General features: G+C 34.1%; 1 protein-coding gene across 4 annotated transcripts in view; it reads left to right on the top strand.

The window, feature by feature from the left end:
* Positions 1 to 16,724, top strand: part of Gefmeso (Guanine nucleotide exchange factor in mesoderm) — an 89,269-nt gene extending 72,545 nt beyond the window's left edge. For 3 of the 4 annotated variants that reach the window (XM_076306472.1, XM_076306475.1, XM_076306474.1), the window contains exons 2-12: positions 7,941 to 8,462; positions 10,190 to 10,401; positions 10,474 to 10,574; positions 10,693 to 10,809; positions 10,967 to 11,117; positions 11,329 to 11,667; positions 12,516 to 12,611; positions 12,695 to 12,824; positions 12,897 to 13,054; positions 13,130 to 13,234; positions 13,327 to 16,724. In XM_076306472.1, the coding sequence (XP_076162587.1) occupies positions 7,941 to 8,462; positions 10,190 to 10,401; positions 10,474 to 10,574; positions 10,693 to 10,809; positions 10,967 to 11,117; positions 11,329 to 11,667; positions 12,516 to 12,611; positions 12,695 to 12,824; positions 12,897 to 13,054; positions 13,130 to 13,234; positions 13,327 to 15,555 (4,160 nt within the window). In that variant the 3' untranslated portion in view covers positions 15,556 to 16,724. Of the gene's footprint in view, positions 1 to 7,098; positions 7,118 to 7,940; positions 8,463 to 10,189; positions 10,402 to 10,473; positions 10,575 to 10,692; positions 10,810 to 10,966; positions 11,118 to 11,328; positions 11,668 to 12,515; positions 12,612 to 12,694; positions 12,825 to 12,896; positions 13,055 to 13,129; positions 13,235 to 13,326 lie in introns of those variants that run through there. The other variant, XM_076306473.1, reaches the window with a different exon arrangement.
* The last annotated feature ends 7,630 nt before the right edge of the window (positions 16,725 to 24,354 follow it).

The raw sequence follows: 24,354 nt of genomic DNA, 5'->3' as shown, positions 1-24,354 counted from the left end.
CGGAGATCATCGACTTAAGGGGATATTGCGGTCTAGAATTTCAAGACATCAATTTCTTTTTTTTTCATTTCATTTTTTGAAATGTGTGACTTTGAAAATATGCGTGCAAAACCGTTTCTTTCGATTCGTAAAACTGCCGATGATACGTAAGTTTAAATATACGTTTCTGCTACTGTGTAAAATTGATAAGAGAAACTTCCTCATTATTCAAGACACTTGAATGACTAAATAGTTTTTTCTTGTAGTTAGCTAATACCAAACATACGTCCGTGAATACACGCAAGAGTGAAGCAAAATAATTTCAATAATTTACGTTATATAATTGAAATTTGTTACAATGCGTAAGCGTTCTATGACTTTTGAGCAAGGGTTACATAATAGTTACTACGGAAAGATGATTACAACATTCAAGAAGGAACATATTAAAAGATAAAAGGAAAATAAATTAATAACAAGTGTATTTCAATATTTGTTGAAAATAGTTTCAATAATGTTTGTTTAAAATTATGAAGCAAGGTCAAAAAGTCAGTTACCCTTTATAAATAGTATTTACAAACGAAAAACACCGTCTGCGTTTTATTATTTGAGTAAAAAGGTAACAAACTCGCTAGACCTGAAGCAAAACGAACGTTTACTGACGATCTAATACTGGGTTGTTCGGAAAATTATTTCCTTTCCCAAAATGGAGAATATATAATTTAATAAAAAATCGTATTTCATTTTCACCAAAAATAAAAAAAAACGAAATGACTTTCCGAACAATCCAATACATTTCAGTATTAAATTAATAGAACCTGGTATCCAATCATAAAGAGCTCTAATTCGAAGTAGAAACGCTCAAGACCCAACACGATTTTGTCACGGTGTTTCGCCCGTTTCTAAAATCGGTGCAACACCGTATCGAAAATGTGGCTAAGTACTTGGAGAACGCCCTGCAGAGGCTGCACAGTGGACCCCGTTGACGATAAAAAGTGTATAAACGTCAACGCGACCGTTCTTCACCGTGGCAGTGAAGTTCAATGTACTTGCGTGCTACCCGATTTCCAACTTTTCCCACGACCGGGACTGAAAACTATCGGTGCTCGACGTTTTGAATCGTTTAAGCGTCACGACAATTTTATGGAATTTGTACGAGCGTTCTCGTAATTCTACGAAACGGGGAAACGATCGTATCAATCCTTATGCGTTCCTTCGCTCAACTATATACTCAAAATCTTTGGGTCAAGAATGTTCCGAATGTATGAAATTGGTATTTTTATAACAACAACAAACAATAAGAATAATGATGATGATGATGATGATGATGATGATACTGATGATACTGATGATAATGATAATAATGAGAATGATAACAATAATAATCTGGGGAGGAAAATTAAATATTATTTATATCTGTGGAGGAAAATTAAATATTATTTATATCTGTGGAGGAAAATTAAATATTATTTATATCTGTGGAGGAAAATTAAATATTATTTATATCTGTGGAGGAAAATTAAATATTATTTATATCTGTGAAGGAAAATTAAATATTATTTATATCTGTGGAGGAAAATTAAATATTATTTATATCTGTGGAGGAAAATTAAATATTATTTATATCTGTGGAGGAAAATTAAATATTATTTATATCTGTGGAGGAAAATTAAATATTATTTATATCTGTGGAGGAAAAAGTTTTGTCACAAAAGAAGCACAAAGTACAAGTACAATGAGAATAATAATTAAACCTAAGATGAGTTTCGCACCATAGTAATGGCTAATCTTCTAAATGTCTTAACACGTTGAGTGGCCATTGGTGATCAACGCCCCAAACTTACAACGTTTTTTTAAATGTCTTCTAAAGAAGGAATTGTAATATTTGTAAACTTTTAAATAACGTTACTGTTGTTAACAATACTATAAAATAACAAATTTTATTTTCTCACGCTACGGATTAAATAAATGTCGAGGACATCCTTGAACATGGAAAAAGGGTGTGACACGTCTTAACGGAATTAGTAAAAAATAACACAACGAGAAGACTAAAGAAATATCGGAGTGGCTATTACAATAGTTCCAATTCTTCAAAAACAATTTCATCATAAGGTTCGGATGAGTCGAAAAAGACCAGAGTAGTGTCAAAGGACGCGTTAAATGTCAACTATTAGTGTACAAGGTATTGAAGTTGAAGCTAATCGTACTACGCGTGATAAATGCCATTTGTTAAAAATCGAGAAAACATCTCCAACTATTTTAGATAGTTGACACCCAGTCACCCTGTGCGGGAATCCGGTAGCCACGTTCGCTAAGTGCATTCACCAAACGCCCATAGGTGTTAACCGCACGTGCCGCACCGTTCGTTCTAATCCCACCAGCGGAGTAGGTTTTTTATTTTTGTCGCGGTGAAACGTGAACTACCGTGTCACTGTATCGTTCCATATGTTACTCGCGATGTGTTCGATGCGATCAGTATGGTATACACGTTGCGAAAAAAATGTTGTACCCTTCCATGAGATGACCCAATACGAAGCGCGTTGTTTCGCATAGCGAGAAAGGCCGAAGCGTGTCATCGGCTTCTAACGTGACAAGCCGCAGGAAGCTGGTGCACGCGAGGCCGAGACGAAAGTTGGTCCCGTTCTATTATTAGCCGAGTTCCAGCCAAGTGCAACATCGCGATCGGGGAGGAACGCATATGGCCAGCAACGAGCGAAGCGGAGCAAAGCGGAAAGAAGCCGAGAGAGAAACGGTCTGCTCTCCGTTTCGAGGCTGGGGATCACGCGTGGTGTCTCGTTGGCCATTTCGTACTCCGCCTTACAAATTTCCTAAGGTCTCGATTACAGACTCGAATTTTACTTTTACGAACACCTTGTCTATTGAGAACATAGACGACTCTGTTCAAAAAAAAGAAAACATTGAACTCTTTTAGGCACAGTTGCTAAACTTGTGAAACTATACAAAGTAACCAAAAATGAAAGATTAATCGAATATTTAATTGTAAGATACAGTATTAACGGTCTCACCATGCAATTTGTACGGAGTTGCTTTAATTTTTCGTGATGAGTTGAAAAATATCCTATCATGCATATCAGGGTATTGAAAAGGTGGGGCATTTCTTAACCCATTATGCCCCAAAGAATTCAGAGGATGTTTCTATTTTTAACTGTAACTTTTTAAGTGTTTTTTGAGATTTTTTTTTAAAGGAAACTGTAACACATTTTTGTATTGGGTTTTTACACATACATTTCACCTATATTTTCAGGAGCGAGTAGAATTTTTTTCGTGTAAAAGTAATCAACATTACAGGAGTTACGACTACTTTGGTAGACGTCTCTTCCGTTAAAAATGTCTTCGCGGTTGCTACGATTTCAGCTGTTCAGTTTACTTGAAATGAAAAATTCGAAAACAATTTTATTCGGGATGGACGTGGTTACAGATACTAAAATTTGGAGAAAATATTGAAAATCAAAAATTTGGCAGTACTTCAAAGTTAGACTGTAGATTTTTTTCGTTTTTAGTACGTTAAAAAAAAATAACAAAGTAAAAGCAACAAATTTTTAAAATCCTGGTACGGGCGATAAAGATACACGTGTTGAGGATTTCTTTCAAATTTGGTATCAGTCGATCAACTAGCACTTGAGATATGACAATCATTTGGAAAATCGATAGTGTTTTTATGGCAAATGTGTGTACTTAGGATTAATCTGCCAATTTAAAACTATTCCATGAAATGTTCTTTTTGATGTTTCTCCCTTTGGCTTCTTTATTATGTAAAACTTTATTATGTAATTCTTATGATATAAAACTAATACAAAAGTAGCAGACAAATTTCACGCACTGTACATATACCTCCACCCCATTGAAGCTAAACTAAGCATGACTGAATTTTATAAAAATAATGTTGTAATAAAGATATAGTTTTCACTCTTTCGTGTGATGCAAATGGGTTAAGGAAATTCTCGTATTCCTGTAAGAATTCTCGAACGAGTTTGAAGAACTTCACAGACTCAATGAAGTACTGGAAGTCCTTGAGGTCCTTGAAGTCCTTGAGAGACTCTTGAAAGTCCAGAAAATCTGTAAAATGTTAAACGTCTCGACAGCCTGAAAAGTTTTAGTTAAACAGAGATGCAAACTGTTATAATTCGATTTTGTTTCGTATAAGAATATATTTACTAATATTATTTAGAACTGTAATTGATACAAAATCGAAAAATAACAATTACAGAACCTATGTAAAACCATTATATCAATTTTGAAGAACCGAAACTGAAACCGAAATGAGCCAGAACCGATATATCCATAACAATTATAATGTTTTATCGGTTTATGTAACTGTTTCAAAAGTCTCGAAGTCTGAAATGTCCAGAAAATCTGGAATGTTTCGAATTTTTGAACATTTTGAAAATCCAGAATGTCCGAAATATTTCGAAAATGTTCAATCGTAAATGAAAAGAACTTCAAGTCACAAATATCTTGAAATCCTTCAACTACAAATATTTCGAAAATGTTCAGTTGTAAATGAAAAGAACTTCAAGTCACAAGTATCTTGAAATCCTTCAACTATAAATATTTCGAAAATGTTCAGTTGTAAATGAAAAGAACTTGGAAGTCACAAATATCTTGAAATCCTTCAACTATAAATATTTCGAAAGTGTTCAATCATAAATGAAAAGAATTTGGAAGTCACAAATATCTTGAAATCCTTCAACTATAAATATTTCGAAAGTGTTCATTCATAAATGAAAAGAATTTGGAAGTCAGAAATATCGTGAAATTCTCCAACTATAAATATTTCGAAAATGTTCAATCGTAAATGAAAAGAACTTCAAGTCACAAGTATCTTGAAATCCTTCAACTATAAATATTTCGAAAGTGTTCAATCATAAATGAAAAGAATTTGGAAGTCACAAATATCTTAAAATCCTTCAACTATATTGCAAAGAACAGAAAGAATCACTTCGTCTAAAGAGGAGCCACGGGTGTTTTCCAAAAACAAACAGTTTTGCGTGTAAAATGAGAAGAACCGAGAACCATACAAATAAACAAACTGTAAATTCCTTCGCTGTTCTTCGTCAACCTGGTTAGCAGCACTTCCTGTTTTTAACTAGTTGCATCCACAAAGCTAGTTTAGAATTTCGAAAACTTTCGAGGGAAGTGGTTTGCGTACACGCGAAGCTATAATGAACCCCTTTTTGTCTTCGATACATACATACGCGCATACATAAATAATTGGCAGCAAATTGGTCCACCGGTAAATCTTAACATGCAAAAATATACTTTGCTTTCTTTGCGCGTTCTTTACGAGAGATGTTTGCATTTATATCCGACAGCTGCAAATCCCGAAAGAATAACTTCCTCCGCTTTTGGTCAGGGGCTTTTACCAAGAGCTTCTACTCTCGTGGCTTCACTGCTTTCGTTCTTGTTATAGATCGTGTTTAATCGCAAAAGTTATGCGCGCGAAAATAAAACAAACCGTTACTAGTGCGAACGATACCATATTGAACAGGTAATTTCAAAAGTGTCCTCAATTTATGTAAAACAAATGTATCGCTTCTTGGCAGTTCGGTATACATACGGGATAATTAGCGACAGAAATTGTGCAAAAGTGAAGAAAAGAAATTGTAACAAACGTATTTATTAAAGCTTCTTTATTTATTAGAACCAATTCATTTATCAGAAATTATTTATTTATTAGTAGAACTATTCATATATTTATTAAAATTTGTTACTTATTAGAATTTCTTTCTCAGTTCTAAAGCGTGGAATATTCCTGTAAATTTTTAGATGGCACTTAACTTAAACTAATATTCTGGTAGTCTAACTGAAAAACATCGACATCTTCTTGATTTTGTTCCCAAAGGAACCATAAGATTTTTCGCTACGGAGTTTTCGCATACACGTTTATCTAGGTTTGTACTAGATTCACGATTTTTTATAAATAAAAATAAGAAAAATTGTAAGAGATGTATGATTTTAGGTAAAGCGTCTTCTAAAAAAGCTGGTCCGAATTGATAACGTGATTCCCTAATCACGAAAAAAATCAACGAACATCTTGATTACTATGAAAGAGGCTCAGACACAAGCTACAGGAAAGAAGTCTTCAAAATTTAAAAAATGGAGACTTTAAATGTTTGAATATAGATTTCCTTGTGTCCGTTTTGCATTTAACGTACTGGATAAACTAGAGAAAAACATCAAAGTTTGAAGCCCGTAGTTCGTGTTTCATAAAAAATATAAAAAAGAAAATTGACTTTTTGAAGTTGAATTAGCAAAATACTGCGTACAACTCGTTTGAACGAATACAGCAGATTCGGAACGCACAGCCTTTTGAGCAGACTGAAAATAAATTATCGATATTTTCTTTTTGGATGGCCCTGTATACAGTTTCGGTACGTAAAATGCTAAAACGCATCGATGCACCCGTGTGTTAGTGCGGACAAGTTCATTGCACGTTGATTCACGTCTGCCTCGCTGGGAATTGGAAACCATCATCTTGCTCGTTTGTTTATACAATATCGTTATGTTTCACGAGCTGCGCGAGTAAAAGCGCACGGTGTTTGCTAACCAGGCTGCATCGGTGTCTGAAACGCGATATTTGCAATAAACGGAATTCTCCCTCCTCCTTCGACAACGGATTAGGAATTTTGTCTCCGCCGAAATCTACACCTTGAAGAATTATATTTTCATAGTACAGCCAATTTTCTTTTAAACAGATGTGTTCAACTTTTACTGCCAAATATACGTACGTGCCAAGATAAATGTCCAAGGTATTATATTTAAAAAAAAATTAGAACGAAAGGTATATTTTTATCGTCTTTGTTCGAAAGTCATTTTAAGCTCAACTTATTTTTTTTTTCTGAAAAATACTATGTTTCTTTCGAGGAGGTCAACTGTATTTCTTTTTTCAAGTGATCTTTGTTTGAAGGTCATTATAAGGTCTACTGTATTTTTTAATGCAGAATACTGTATTTCTTTTGAGAGGGTCAACTGTATTTCTTTTTTTCAAGTGATCCTTGTTTGAAGGTCATTATAAAGTCTACTGTATTTTTTTCTGCAGAATACTATATATTTATTTTTGTTTCGAGAAGGGGATACAGAATATTAAGGAGGAACACCACTCTGAGGTGTCAAAAAATGGGTAAAGTTTGAGAATTTCTTTTATAAGTAGTTGCTAAATGAGAAATGTAGTCTTTTTTCAGAGAACATTAATATAACTTTCAGTTTTATTTTCCAATTTTATGAAAGTAAAAATCATACAAAATGACGAAGTTATTCCCTATTCTTAGAACCTCTTCTGGTGGAACATTGTTTGTGGCGGTTACAGTTGTTAAGAACTGGGAGGTCTGAAATAACAAAATTTTGTCGATTCATAAACTAGAAACTATTATCATCGTAAACTATAATACATATAAAAAAAAATCGTATGGAATACTCTGTGCAGAATATCTTTATAAAATTTGAAATAAATCGGATGTGTAGTTCCGGAGATTTCGTGACGACCAGATTGAAAAATGTAATTTTGAGGAAAACGTAAAAAAAGTTTTAAGATATCTTTTTTAGATGTTTGAATTTCGAAATATCTTTTCGACATGACATTCTACACCTTTCAAACCTTAAGAAAATAAAAAAAATTCGATTTTTTGGACTCGTCAAGGTGATGTCCCCGCTTAACCCTAACCTTCTACCGGCAAATTTCTTTTTCACTAACGTTGTCGGCATATTGCATCTTTCATTTCGAGACTTAACCTTTTAAATATTAAAACAAATGAAAAAATTCTAAAACACTTGTCAAAGTCTCTAATTTAATATGAAAGCAATGTGTAAGTTATTTTAGACGAGGTAGATAACGTTCTTAGGAGGTAAAGCGCAGGTAGATAATGTTCATTTTAGACGAAGGAAGCAGGTATTGCTTCGTGATAAAAGAATCGTCTGACCTTCGCGATTTATTGTTTCTTTTGCAGGATCGAGCACGGATCTTGTGCCCCAAGTGCTGGGGATGTTCGACGAGCTCGCGCGTCGCGGCAATGGCTACAATGATCATGTAGTCCTTCCGACGGTGTTGCAGAAACGATTGAGCCTGGTGTCCCAATCCCATCGGGGCTCCATATTCGATCAATTCTGTCCCGAGATAACGAAGAGTCAGCAGGAGGACACGATGAACGATCAGTCGGGGGCGGAGAGTAACGTAGTAGACGTCGTAGTCGAGGACATCGCGCGCGAGAAGGAGGACAACGTTTACGAGACGGTGACCAACCAGCAGGACGATCGAAACGTCCGTACGATCGTGGAGAAGCCTTATCGGCGAGAGAGCAACGGACTCAGGTACAACAGACGATGCAGAAACGCCGGCAGACCGCTCTCTGGAAGCTCCGTGGCGTCCAGCACCTCCTCTAGTGGATGCAGCAATCAAGGGAACGCGTGCAACGTGAATCCTTATTTGGCGTCCGTCGAGTCTCTGGCCGATACTTGCGCCAGTTCTCAAGGTAAGGTCGCTTCTCTTCGAGCCAGAATCGCGATCGAAGCGCTCGGTAGTCGTGAGACGCGGCCAACTATATTGGCCGCTCAAGGTCACCGAACGCAGCACCCCCACCACGTCGTTCAGCGTCGATACCCCCATCGCGCATCACCGCGACACCGTCTCCCCGCCTAACGAGCCGCTACCGGCCGTTGCTCCGCCTCCCGGCTCTTTGCTCCGCCCTACGCGTTGCAGTAACACGGAACAGAAATTCGTAGACACTCGAGTATACGGAAAAATATACTCCCGTGTAAAAATGATCGTTGAAAGAAACTTTCTGGATTCGGATTTGAAATTCAATGAAGAAGAATTATTTTTTTATTGTAAATAAATTTAAAAAAAAGAGAGAGCTCTGTACAAAATTTTATAATACGAAAGTATTTGAGAAAAGAGAAGTAGCGTACAACGTTTTCCTCTTTGCATCAAATTTCATTTCACGAATTATGAAAACATTCACCAAGTCGGAACTGTGTGGATTTCTTGCATTTCGCTCTAGTGAAACGAAAGCGAAGCGACTCGCGTGTAAAGCAGGTTTTTACGCAGGAACGTGTGATCAGCAGAGCCCTCTTTTATAGTCTTCGCAATGCACGCATTTTCTCGTGTTGGTGGCAATTCAGGCCGCGAAGCCGACGTTTTCCTCGATGATCACGGAACGCCGAGAGAGAACTTTATTGCCACCGCTGCTATCATTACTGTCATTGCTGGTTATTACGCTACAGCGGAGAGAAAGTCGGAGTCCTTGGAATCTCCGTCGACCGATACATTGGGAAACAGATTTCTAAAATATTTCAAGCTTTGGAGCGTAATCGTTTCCCGTGCGGGAGCTGTAAAAGCTGACGAAACGAGTGCTCGTCTGTTCCTGGCAATGCAAAAACGTGTTCAGAATGTAATAAGAATGTTCTTTTATCGCGCAGGATTATTCGGGTTGCGTCACGAGTTTTACAAGTCATCCACATACTCGTCGGCTCGATCGTGGTCCAAAGAAACTATTAATAGAAATATTTATTAATTTCCCTTTATGGAGCTAAGTTAGTTTGGATCATAAATTATTTTTAATCCGAAGAGAATAATATTAAACACCAGAAAAATTTCGCGTGGGGGTTTTTTTTTATCAGAGAAAAATCGAAATCTAATTTCCTAAATTGCAACGGTGGTATCGTTAAAAGATTGTGTCTATTTTTTACTCTGTCAAGTAAAATTATATTTCAAACAAATTTAAATCGTTTGAATTTTTCACTATAAATCCGCACGAAATTTTTCGCCGGCCTAATAGTATAGATATCTGTCAATTTCTCTTCACACAAACAGATCTTTTTCGATTACTCTTAATTTCTTTAACCGGAATATTTTTTTTCTATTCGGTTAAGTTAGATGATAAATTATTGTACGCTTTGAAGAAAATGACGATGTAAATCTCTGTTAATTTCTCTTTACATAAACAGGTCTTTTTTAATTACTCTCAATTTCTTTAACCGGAATATTCTCTTTCCATTGGGTCAGGTTAGATTATAAATTATTATACAGTTTAAAGGAAATAATAATATAGATCTCTATCAATTTCTCTTTACATAAACTGATCTTTTTCAATTACTCTCAATTTCTTCGACCAAATTCCATGTTCTTTCCGAAGAATTAAGTTTGAATAGTAATTAAGCCATGCGTTGTTAGCTAATGACCAATTTAACGGTCGAACAGGTTCTGGAGATAGCGGAGTAGTGACGGTTTCAGAAACGAATTGTCGAATTGGAAACGATGGCGGTGGTCAAAGACGAAACAGTGCAGAGGAGGATTCACCGTTTCATAGACCCCGTTACTGCGATCCCCATCGAAATCCCATGGAAAGGGTGCTCCTTGAAATAGTCGACACCGAATCGATATACGTGGAACACTTACGACAAATTATCCAGGTGAATATTGTATTCTCCATACGAACCACCTCACGTGTCGCGATCGTCGAATTTATCTTATCCGTTTTTCAGGGTTACCTTATATGTTGGAGAAACGATCCGGCATCGTTTGCGCATCGTATGCAACTAAGTGACTTATTTAGTAATATTGAGGATATTTTCCAATTCAACAGGTAACATGGCCTTCGATTATGTATTTCAACATATTGTTAAGCTGCATAGAATAGTAACTATTATTAGAAATCAACTTTACAACCGAATAATAGTTGGTGAACGACAATCTGATTTCAGAGAGTTCCTTAAAGAAATAGAGAAATGTGGTTTGGATCCTGTTTGCATGGCAAACACATTTATAAAACACAACTCAGGATTCAAAGTGTACACAGAGTATTGCACCAATTATCCAAGGTAAATCGCTAGATGTCTGCTTTAAAAGATGGAATTCTTGAAGTAAAATTTCAATTTCAAATAGTGCCTGTTTCGAAGGTTAAATGATACTTAAGGGATGTAGACATTATCCGAAGTCCCATATACTTTAGTTTGAAATTAATGCATTTCGTTACAGGACAGTTTCTGTTTTGACCGATTTAATGAGCCAAGAAGAAACTGTAAATGCATTTCGGGAGAGGCAAGCAGCTTTGGGACATGCATTACCCCTTGGATCGTTTCTTCTCAAACCTGTTCAAAGGATTCTCAAGTATCATTTGCTTCTAGAGGCAAGTTCTCTAGTCAATTTTCTCTCGTTTCAAGTGCGACACGGAATTACTTATGCTCGTTGCAAAGTTCAATGCAGAAAGTTAATTTTCATCTTGAAATAATGAAGTCGGTGTTTACATTTCGACATAAACGCGTCTTCTTTTCCTTTAGCGGTCACAGAAAAGAGAAATACGAGTTAATGTCTCATGTGCTGAACTGTCTAATTCGCAGAACTTATCGAAGGAGTATGGAGCGGACTGTGAGTTAAGAGAAAATGAGGCTGAAGGGAGGAAAGCGATTGAAGCAGCGTTGGCAGCGATGACTGGCATTGCAAAGCATATTAACGCGATGAAACGAAGACACGAGCACGCTGTTCGTGTTCAAGAGATTCAGTCGCTTCTGTACGGTTGGCCTGGTCCAGATTTAACCACGAACGGAGAACTAGTTGCGGAAGGACGATTTAGAATGCGTGGGGCGAAAGCTCCTAGGCACGCTTTCTTGTTCGACCGTATGCTTCTTCTCACCAAGAAGAAAGAGGATGGACTTCTAGTCTACAAGGCTCACATCATGGTATAGCTTCTATCTTCACCGATTCGTTTTTAACCTTTCGACGATAGAGGTCACGGAATAACTTACCCTAATCCTTGCCGTATCACACCTGGGTCTTTTCAATCCCGAAAAGGCTTTTGTATTGCCCAATGATATCATTAGTACAACGTTCCTTAGAAATGAAGAGAGGTATGATAAAATAATGGAATTTTTATTCAAAATATTTTTGCAAACGAGATTACGGATTTGTTTGGACCCAGGTGTTACGAGAGTTAATAATAATCGAATACATTTTCTCTTCGGACTCGAAAAGCTTTTTGTATTGTTCAATTGTATCGTTAGTACACATTCCTTAGAAATTAAGAGGAGTACTTATTAGATATGATTTATAATTTTAAAGATACAAACGATCAAGATTGCATATCTTTGGTATACGCTACAAAATAGAAGCAACGTTGTTGAGGTAACTTTGGTATCGTAGGATGATCACGTGGTTGGTAAACCGGGAACTTTAATCGTTTATATCTTTAAAATTACCAAGTATCTACACCTAATATTGTGCACGTATCATTGGAGGAAGAGGGGTGGGGGGATCTAAGTGTAAGGGATTTATACGCTATCATCCTGCAAAAGCACATTATAATCAGACTTGACCACTTGGAGTCCTTCCCTTGTCAGTGCTCAATTTTTAGAAATCCCTAATTTAAATCTCACTATAGGTTAGAAACTTACTAGCACTTTGTTTATTGCTTAATAAAAGTTAATATTCACACTTGTGTTATAAAATTGTCATCAGTTCTGGTTAAACTTATTATTCTCATTTTTCGTTAAATATACTGCTAAAATGTTTCATAACATTGTGTTTCTAGTGTTCAAACTTAATGCTCATTGAAAGCATACCAGGAGAACCACTCAGTTTCCATGTTATTCCTTTCAACAATCCTCGACTGCAGTACACCTTACAGGTAAACTATATACTGTTACGTTTACTGATTCCTTGCAATTGAATGTATTATGTTTTACAGTTCTTTATATTTGTCTCAATTAGGCAAGAAACTTGGAACAGAAAAGAGAATGGACTTTGCAGATAAAAAGGGTGATTCTTGAAAACTACAATGCAGTTATACCATCTCATGCGAGACAATTGGTTTTGCAACTTGGTCAGACGCAACCAGAGGGTAAATAATACATCGAAGTAAAAAATCTCGTTTAATTAATATTTATTGCATCTAGTTACGAAACATTTATAGATGACGCTCTGGCAGATAAAGGATCGGGAAAGAAACAATATTCTGCACCACCAGAATATTTAGAGAAACGTAAACAAGAGAGAGAAAGACGGAGGTCTGAAACTGGGCTTAGGCAAAAATTCAAAAAAGGTGTTAGAAAGTCTGAGACTACAACTGAGGTAAGAAAAGAAATTGTATAAATATTGTATTTCTAGTCTTCGTTTTTTTAATTCCATTTATGTTGTTTTCTTTAGGATTCTCCAGCATCGCCAAGAAAAAATCAGAACGAAGATTCTAGCATCAATGATTCTAGAGAACAGGGTCTTAGAGTTACGGATGGACGCGGGTCAAAAGTCAAGGTATTACAGAATATACGCATCACACTCTTGTATTAATTTTTACATACGGTATGCTCAGAATAATGTCACATTTTTGGTTATTTTTTATTTAGGATCGCTTCACCGGTTGGAGGAGAAAGTCAGAGCCAGGTTTCCAATCGTACGTGTGTCTCAATCAGTCTGATGAGGAACAGAAGGAAGAAGACACGTGTGACACAGGATCGACCACAGTTGAGACCAAGTGCACGATCATCGAGAACGACAAGCATACATCGAACTCTCCGCCGCCTGAAACCAAAGAGAACACCGAGCAACAGTCCCAAGCGCAAACAGTCGAAGAGATAGTCGGACACATTCTCATGCAAAACCAAGAATTCCAAAAGCTCCTCGAGAAGCAACGAACGAACAGCATACTCAATGTCAGGCAGCAGCAACGTTTCAACAAACACAGATCTGCCGACACGTCCGACGATAGTGACTCCGAGAACACTAATTACATCACAGACAACTCTAAAAACAATAGGATGGCGCGTCTCCGCGCTGCCCAACGTGATCGACTTGTCAGGACGAACAATACCTGGAACTCGTTGTCCTCTTCGCGGGACCATCAGCCTACATTGCAATTGCTCTATGACAACCTCAGCAAGGCAGAGAATAACAAACTGGCGGATAGTAGCCTGAAGAACAAGATCAACCGCGTCCAGGAGAAGAAAGCATTGTTCGAAGCGTTCAAAAGGCAGAGCATCGTCACGGAGAGCAAGGTGATCAAGACTGCGCTCAGGATAAGAGAGAATGCAACGTCCAGGAACGAGGAGGCTGCTCAGACACCTGTTCTCAAGGAAACCGAGATTCAGATGTTAGAGAACGACAAGGGGACAGCCGTGAATGGCGACCGCGCACGTGAAGACGCTCAGGAAGTCACAGAATCCAGTAAAGGCTTTGGCAATTATGACAATTTGCAGCACGTTTGGGAGGGTTTACAGGAGGAGAAAAACTTAGACGGGAACGACAGCCCAACTCGTCCAGCAGTCTGGCTGACGAAACGTTGCGAAGGACTACCTACGTCCCCTCAAAAGTGTGGCTCTCTTCCACGCAGTTTTCAAATCAATCCTAACTCGACTCAAAACGTGACCAAATCACGGTTCTTGCAGAGGGACGGGAAACCAATGAGCGAAAGGCCGTTCACGATAGCTTCGGACAAACCGGCGGAGATCAATCTGGAGGACATGGAGAGATATGCCTCTACTTGTGAACCACAGGGTAGGATCGCCAAGTTCCCCACGTCCGTCTCCACATCCACCTCGACGTTTTTCTGCTCCCTGGACGAAACGCTAACGGATGCGTACTCCGAGATCCATATTTCGTCGACAACCGCCCACATACATCCTGACCATAAAATTTACAGGGCTAACGCGACTGGCAGCGCCACTATATTCAAGAACGTCCTCTCAAGAGCTGGCAACCGTTTACAGGGTCTGAGGAATACGATGAGCACGGAGACTCTGGAATGTAGTGAAGAGCTCGAACGAACTAAATACTTCCGTTCCCTGAGCACAGGTAAGTTGAAGAAGAAGGGCAAACTGAAGCACTCTAGGGAGTCCTCATCTGACGTGGAGGAGCTGGTTGGCTGCGCTGCTAGAGCCTCGGACTCGAGAGTTCCTTCGCTCTACTACAAGCAAGGGAGCTCGAGTCTGGGTGCTCGCATCGCTCAGTCCGACTACGCGGACCCCACCATACTATTCTCGGAGAGCAAACGACTTGGTCAATTGGCAAACAGCATGATCCAGGTCAAACAGGAGAAGAAGGATGACGAGGAGAGCTTGGAGAATCGAGAGAGCGAAACGGACAGCTTCTATGAGAAATCGTTCGAGACGATAGAGAACTACGTGGACGCGGATGTTGATGACGCATTTAGGGACAGTGCAATATTCAGTGACATAGAAGAGGTACTCGTGGTGAGGCCATTTTCGTGTCACGCTACAGAGGAGTCGTCGTTCAAGAGCAAAGTCGCTCCACCAGTTCCTGCGAAAAAGAGAACAGAGTTGACAGTGACTACTCCTGCATACAGTGCAACGACAAAGTGCAAGCCGAGCGTTGCTCAGAAACCTGACTATTTGAAGGTTAAGTCTATGTTCTTGAAGGAACAGCAAGAATTGGACTATAAGGTTTCAATGAAGTCCCCTCTATCTGAATGTGAGACGTATCAGTATCCCAAGAGTAGTTTGCAAAGTAAATGCATGGAAAACAATGGAGAGGAGAGGGACGATGTGTCTGCAGGACAGAGCCAAGCTGGCTGGGTGAGGAAAATAGTGGGCCAGCTGCAGGGTCATGTTGAAACGTAATTTATACCAATGAAAGTGTACAAATCCTGTGAAGTTGAACCTAAAACGCATGAATTTCACGTTTGTCGACGTTCTTAACCCTTTTGAGATTGGTGAACCACGAAAGTCTTGAAGCGAATAGACGTTACACCATTGAGTTACACTATGGTGATAATTATACCTGGTGGGACGATTCACGGTGATTCCAAAATGATGCAAAATTTTCAAACGTGTCATAGATCGAGAAGATATTTTATTCCAAAAGAAGTACATCTTGAAAGGGTTAAACGATCAATGTCTGGATCAATAATACTCGCTAGAAGTATGATTCAGAGCCAATAAAGTTTGTCTTTCAGTGATCTACAAAGTACAATATTTGAGATTATATTTTATTAGTACAATGGAAGGCGAGAGTGAAGACGGAAGGTAATATCGCGAGTTTTCATTCGAGAATTGTATGAAACGAATAAGAAGGATACATAAAGAGTAACATTGATCTAGATGAAATTCAGATACTATAATAGAAAGTATAATATGTACATAAGGAACTTCTATATATGGAAGCAGGTAACACTTTCTATTTTGTATGTATCGTTGGTTCATTCTAACGTCAACGGTAATCTTTAAATAAAATAGCATTGATATTGTTTAAACAAAGAAAAAACATTGACAATTGTTATGTACACATTATGTTTTCTTTTATATTATTTGTCCCTTATATAAACTATTTCCTATGCAAACATGAAGTTCTAGTGTTGAAGTACATATAGATTGTACAACATTAAAAACAAATACTGCCGTATAATTTGTCATATCGTGTAAACTAGTGGTAAATAGAAAAATGTTATAAGTGATAATTTCAATTAATGTATGCCGTATTTAATCCGTGTCATACATAAAGTTTATGCCAATAATACAGGGTAATTGGAAGGAGATTTTAATATACATCTGAGATATAATTTTAAACAATTTCTTTTATGAAATTTGTATGAAATTTTTATTAAGAAGGCATATTAATAATAAAAATTATAATAACCCTGTATTGTTACAAAGTTTCATGAAGAAAATTCACCTATTTTAACATTGTTGGTCAAACTGTTGTAAATCAATATGCATATCGACTGAATATTGTAAGTATCGATAAACATACAGTAACTCGTTAGGATTCGAATTATTATTTTATTTCTGAACAATAAACAAAAATTCATTTAAATAGAAAAAAAATTTTTATTTTTTATTTATTCATTGAACCTAACGGGTTAACTATTGTCTAATTATATAAAAAGAACATTCATGGTATATTTAACAGTATGTAGACAATATCAGTGTACGATTTATTTGCAATTACACTATACAGAGGAATTAGTATTTTTGCAGTAAATCCATCTAATTATTGTCGGTTTTCCTTCTATATTTGTACTTTTCATACTCCTTCTCTGATAAAAGTGATAGGAAGATTCTTTTTACCAGTTCTTTTATATTGTTTAGTATTTCAATTTATCTTCTAGACAATTTGCAAAGTTTGTGTCTACAACATCTTAGTACTCTATACAGTGATCCACAATGAATGTGCAATGTGAACAAAATTTCAAATAAATACTTGGACGCCATCTTAGAGGAAGATATACTTCAACCACATTTTTCAAGTACTCTTGTTAATCTGATAAACAATTAACCACTTCGAATATAAATTTGTCAGTTTCTGACAAATGTTATTGATTACACGTTTATATATTAAATTTGAAAAAATAATATGTATAATTATGTAATATAATGCATATATATATATAAATTAAATTTGTCTTGACATCATTTGTTATGTCAAAATTATATATAATCTTTTTTTCAAGTTTTATATCTAAATGTATACCTGATCAAAAGCTGACAAACTTTTGCTCGGAATATTTTTTTATCATATTAACGGAAATACTTAAAAAATTGGTTAGAGGCTCAAAAAACACCCTGTATACGAGGATTCGAAGGTAAATACATAGTTCCAAATATTATTCCAGGTAGGTTTATTACGAGAGTGTTTATTTACAGAGGATTGGCTAATCGTGCTTATATAGATACAAGTAAATAATACATAATGTTCATAAATTAGCTTCGCAATACTGTATTTATATAAAAAGAAAAATTGACTAAAAGGGCGAGAAGCTTAGTGAACTGAAAAACAATCATCCGTTATACACATTATATACAACCGTAGCAACTATAATACACTTAACCGCATTATTATTTTGGATTAGAATCTACCTTCTATGCAGAAAAATCTTTCAATCTTCGTTAGTTCCGGTTACGAATATAAATGTAAAGAATAAATTAAGATTCGTCTCGTTTACAGAGTTTCTACATTCTCTGAGAGATATACACAGGATTGTTCGTCCCTACGCTTGGTTCAAGTAACAAAGAAGTATCACATAACACAGAAGAAAAGAAGAGCAAATACGAATTTTGATACGAAGATGCTGATCTATTTTGTTTAACAAAAGTGTCGATCAACATTATATTCTTCATCAAAGTTGCAACTTTGATAGGTCGTTTTCTGTTACTTACAGAGAGTAACTACAATCAGCTGTTATGAAACAACTGTTAATCAACACTACAGATCAATCACATGATTGCATATTAAAACTGACAATAAATTTTAATCACTGCTTTGCACAAGTTCAGCTAAGAGAATTTTCAGTCATCTATTGTTTCAATTTGAATTACAAAGTTACTTCACATCTGATCTGTTCTATATAATTGTGATAAATTGTACAAATTTGTTGAATTAAACGGGCAAAATCACTGTTTTTGAACAGAGGCTGTACACAGAGCCTATAAAAACATAATGATAAATAAAACATCAACAATTCCGTATACCTAAATTTTACAGGAAATCTTGAAGTTTAATATAATACTAATGGTTATCTTGGAATTGAAGAACATACCTTCAGGTATTCTCCATGATAGAAAAGCAATTAAAAAATATTGATATGAATAGATAAACTGAAACGTAATAGTTAATTTAGACATAATTCATTTATGATTCCATTTGTAAGAATAATTTCATTAATCGTCATTTCTATTTGCAGCTAAAGCTTTGGTTAATAATGTGCTATTGATATATTGACAATTTTTATAGTCCTCCCTTGAAACGGCGTAAACTAACGAAATCTCGGTATTGCTATTCACGTTAATTTATACCTCTTTGAATTTACATTTTTTTTTTTAAAGGATTTTATTAAATATATATATTTATATTTAGATTTATATATATATATATATATCTCTTTTTCCATTGCATATTTCTGTTTGTCTCGTCTTCTCTAGGTCACCTTATCATTCTTACAATACGTACTTGCCTCTTAAAATATTTTTTCTGTTACATATTTGCACTTCTATGGAAAACATAATACATAGCTGATAAACATTGAATCGGTCTTGGTATTTTAACTTAACAATAATGAAACAGCACCTGCAAGTCATGATTCATTTAAATCCTTAAAGCGACTGTTTTTATCACAAACATTGATCAATAATAATAAGTGAAGAGTAATTAGAAATATGATAAAAGAATTATTAGTCAAGGATTCTGAAAGCAAGTTTGTTCTTTCGAGAAGCGAAAATAGTAGAAAAAGTAGAATCAATATAAGTTAGTAAAATATATATTATTTCTAGAGACCATGTTACTGAAGCATGTAAGTATATTTTTCTTACTGTCGCTCTCAGGATCAGACAAAAATAAATTATATTTGTATTATCCCATTCTGTATCAAAGGAAAGATATTATAAACGAAATTATACAGAATATAAAACTGAGAATGTTACAGAATACTATTCCTAAACCTATCGTGGACAGGAACTTGTTCATTATTGCGTTTTATTCATGAAGAACCATCTAGTTACTTCTGAATACGTTTTATCTAAATTCTCGATGATAACCTTTCTTTCTTCATAGTGCCATGCTTCGTCCTGAAAAGTTTCTTTGGAATTAAATTCCACATGAGTAAAACATAATAATAAACATTTGTAGCTGTAATAAGTTCGGAACTGTAAGCTTGTAACCCTTTTAAGTAGTTTTATACCCTCCATTTTTAAATAGAGGCAAAGACACTGATCTGGTCAATATGGACAGGTACATGTTATCTCTGTACTATTTGTCCTACTACTAGAGAAATCTACATTGTGTGCAAATTGATCAAGAACATGGAAATGATCAATTTTCCAATGATTCTATAAAAAGACTTTTTACAGAGTTATTAATTTGACTTTCACACAACATTCAATTCATAGACAATATATACGCACATTGAGATCCAACAAAAATTAAATATTTCAGCTATGCACTACATTCAACAAAACTCTATGAAGGGTTGTATTTAGAATTTTATGGTCATAAGTAGAACACGGATATGTAAAATTTGCATGTAAGATGTTTCTGTGTTCCTGCATTTTCCTCCTAAACTATATGTTTCCTAATAGTTGGTCTGACAAGGATTATGTATAATTACATTCCTCTTTCTTTTTCTAATACTTTGGAGTCATTTCATTGTTAGTCTAAATGATTTTTTCTATTGTTTTTAGCCAATATAGTTGCACATTTTTTGAAATACATATTTGACGCTATAAATGAAATTATTGTCTTTACAATAATACAAAAATTTGCCAGGTAACATTGCAGTGTAACTATTTACGACATTATTGAAATAGATTATTGACATTGGTACACAGATGTTTCACAGAATACTATAATGATTGATTAAACGTTTGATACATTAAGCAAATTAAAAGAATATATGTATATCAAAGATAACAAAAAATTGGTAATATATCCGGGAATTATGTAACTTTTCCTTATAGTATATTAACATACTGACTACCATATTTTTAAGTAATATTTTGAGAAAAAAAACAAGTGAAAGGATTAGTACTTGTATCTAATTGTGCGTAGAGTCAACTGACTTGTAAAATAACATTTATATTCAGGAGCAACTTGCTGCAAGATATTTCCTGGCTATATTACTAATGCAACTATATCTTTACATATACACATATATTTATTCTGAATGCTTAAAAAGCATGTATAGAATTTTCACATCTTTCATTGGTTCTAGTAATCTATATCACACCATTACATGCTTTTCTGAAAATTATTCTTAATGTTTACAAAGCACAAACTTCTATACCTCGATCCAAAATTTAGAGATATACTGATAATTCGTTGTTAACAATTATTACACGAACACACAAAATGAAATGCACTCTACATTCCATGTGCATTGATTATCAAACATAATATGTGTTAAAAACATTTTGTTGATGAAAAGTACTTACTTTTCAAGTACTTGTAAGTTTATAAAGAGGCATCCTGGTATGAATACTATACACTGTATAACAAAGTTGCAAACAAATATGACTAATTACGAACATCAGCAACTCAAATTAAGCAACGAGAAAAATTTAAATGATAACTTACAAAATAGATCGTTTACATATATTTGATGATACCACGAGCACTGAATATCTCCTAACAATATATGCATAATTGCAAATACAGGGAAGACATTGCTTTATACACTTTTTCTTTATAAGACCTACCAATCTGTATGAGCAACACTTTAGTAAATTTTTAACCAAATTGTACAGTTTGATTAAACGTTTCATTCGGTATTTGATTGCTTAAGCATTGATTGTAATTGCATACTAAATTGTTGACACAAATGCATATAAATATACTGTAACATGGACCTGCTTAATTATATTCCCTGAAACATCTCTCTTGTCTTCAATGCCACGTTAAATGAATAGGTGTATTTGAGATATATGTATGTGCGCGTAGTAAATATATCCTTGCAAATAATAAAACTTAATATAAGTAATTAGGCATATTTAATATTTGAACTTATTTACATCTCAATAAAATTATATTTGAACTACTTTGTACATTTTACACATACCCATGCAATCTTTGTAGTGAACAAATAAATTTTACTGTGTAAAGTTTATTAATTCAGAAATGAAAATTTTAAATAAAGTATATAAAACTAATATAAAACGATATAAAGACAAGAGTGATATTTAAAATCGTGAAGTGAACTATCTTGGACATATCTTGAACACAATCATTTCAATTGTTTTTTTATAAAAAATGGCCAGCATGAAATATTGTTTCGTTAAACGCGATTTTGCTACATTTTATAATAATGAATCTCACATTATGTATTAAATTATGTCACAACATAAGTGGCGTAAATGCATACTACAAAAATTTTATTCACCATAATTAAAAAAGGATTAAAGAAGAAAATACACCTGTAAGTAATTTATGAACATCTTCATTGTTGAAACAACATAAAATTAGCGATGTGTGTGAGTGAGTGGGTGAGAGTAAGTGACAATAGATATGTGAGAACAAATGAAAATGATTTTCAAACAACAGATGAGATTTTCATAAATGACACAACATGTTTTCTACATGTATTAAGTCAAACATTTTGGAATGTAGAAATATCTAACTCGCAATAAAAGTTCAATTGAATATGTCAAACATTTATGTTACACCACTTATGCCTCGATGTTGAATACATTAATCAATGTAACATAATATTTATCCTAATAAGCAGTTAAATATGATACTATTATAGTAAACCTTTAATAGCATAATACTTTCTTCAGTAACCTACTTCCTATTTACAGAGCAAATCTTCGTATAAAATACCAAAATATCTCAACATTTCCAAGATAATTTTACTCTGTCAATCCTTTCTCGTTCAATTTACAGTTCATTCTTACTGTTGCGAATCAATGACTTTGCTTTGCAAGATACCAATGTATCGACAGTGGATGGAAAAGTGCCAGATACAATACTTGTTAAATTTTCTAATTCACATCTAAAGGACACCTTTAAGTTCGAATGCAATTCATTAAATATAATTTTTAAAAAATAATTGCCTATTATAATCAATTTGTTACAAAAGCGACAAACTTTTAATAAACCTCTTTAAATTTTTTACTAAATATTCATATTTGTCTAATATTCAATTTTCAAAAGCACAGATTATACGAATATTAAACAATCTATGCTTATCAGTATTCTTAACCAAATTACATTAAATTTAAATAGTTTTATTATTTGACACTATCAATAAAATATTAATTATTATTAATCTAACAAAATTTAAGCTATACAAAAAAATATTTCTTTAATTTTTTTCATTAACTATATAAAATTGTAATATCAAACGCTTTCTTTTTGATATATGTCAAACGTAATTTTAGATTAATTTAATTAGATTGAATTTTAGATCACTGAAAATAACCATTACACTAAATGTTTTCTTCTGTTATCTGATCGTTATTTGCATAAATATTGATACATCAATTATGTTTTTGATAATATAATTATCTATGCTTAGTATTTTTAAATAATCTTCAAAATCAGATCTATTGCTCCTTCTTAAATTCTTAAATGGTCAGTATATAACAATAACTATAAATTCCATACAGAAACAAAATTAGGAAATCTAAATATCTAAATTTAAAAATTGTTCTTTAAACTTAATATATCAGTGAGTAATGTATTTATAAACTAAAATAAATATTTAAGCGCTAGCGTGTCTTTTATTTTATGCTAATTGCTGCATGCAAAATGTATATATTTTTCTACTTGTATTGTTGAAGTTTTATTGAAATTGGTCACTTTGATATTTATTTTAAAATATGATAATGTAACAGAAAGATATTAAATGGATAATATTAAATTACATAAACGATATAGATATTTCCTAGATAAATAAAAAATCTATATACAAAGCGCATTTTCTTAAAATATAGATAAATAACAAAAAATGTCATTAGATTTATATTAATTTTATATTAGTAAAATTCAATGTTCCTTTTAATCAAATGTTAATTAGAAACATTGACGATATTATCTACTGCACGTAATATATAACATAGCAGAATAATTATTTGTTTCTGTATTAATTACATGAAGAAATTACAGAAATATATCACATATTATTGGTTAATACTAATTTCAATCGAATCATTGATAAACCTCCAACTTTATGAATTGTAAAATACTGTGCCATTTGTCTCAAATAAAATACAAAAATTCAACTATTAAAAACGAATTAATTTCAAAGCGAACCAGAAATTAGAAATACTTAATGCAACTTTCACATCAATGTTCGCTCTTAAATTCTATTCATCCAGCACTCTTCCTCCTGAATACATTGTTCATGTATTAAAAAAGTCTTTCGCAAATGAGAAATTGTATTTCTCCCAGTCTTAAGAACCAATCACACAAAATGCACTTAATTTCATTAGTATTTCACAGAAGCAAGATATCTATTTCCATTGATATTCGTGCTTCGTTTATGGAAATAATCTCGTTTTCAAACAGTTAGACATATTGTGCTCATACAATATAAAAGAATTTTTGGTTATTCATAATGTATGTATATATACTAATTGAAGGCATATGTTTTTAAAAAAATAAAAGAAACTGAAGCTAAACAAATTAGAGGAGTATTATTTTGACTCTATTTCTTTTTGAGTCTGATTATGAATGTAACTTGATAATTAATTACATAATATAAAACATTCCACGGTGTACATAGTTAAACCAGTTTCTGTACTTAATAAAACGATCTTTCTAGATTTGTTCGAGTGAATTAATTGCTAAGCCTTTTCATATATACCTCTTAAAATAAATAATTTATGATTGCCATCATAAACTACTTTGCAATTTATACTGTATCTTCATAGTACAATCGTCCAAAATTAGAGACACTGATGAACGCAATGTCTTATTAAAATAACTTTGAT

Source organism: Ptiloglossa arizonensis, chromosome 3 (genome assembly GCF_051014685.1).
Source record: "Ptiloglossa arizonensis isolate GNS036 chromosome 3, iyPtiAriz1_principal, whole genome shotgun sequence".
Classification (NCBI taxonomy): Eukaryota; Metazoa; Arthropoda; class Insecta; order Hymenoptera; family Colletidae; genus Ptiloglossa; species Ptiloglossa arizonensis.
The sequence above is the reverse complement of the archived record's forward strand: the minus strand, read 5'-3'. Positions and strand labels throughout refer to the sequence as shown.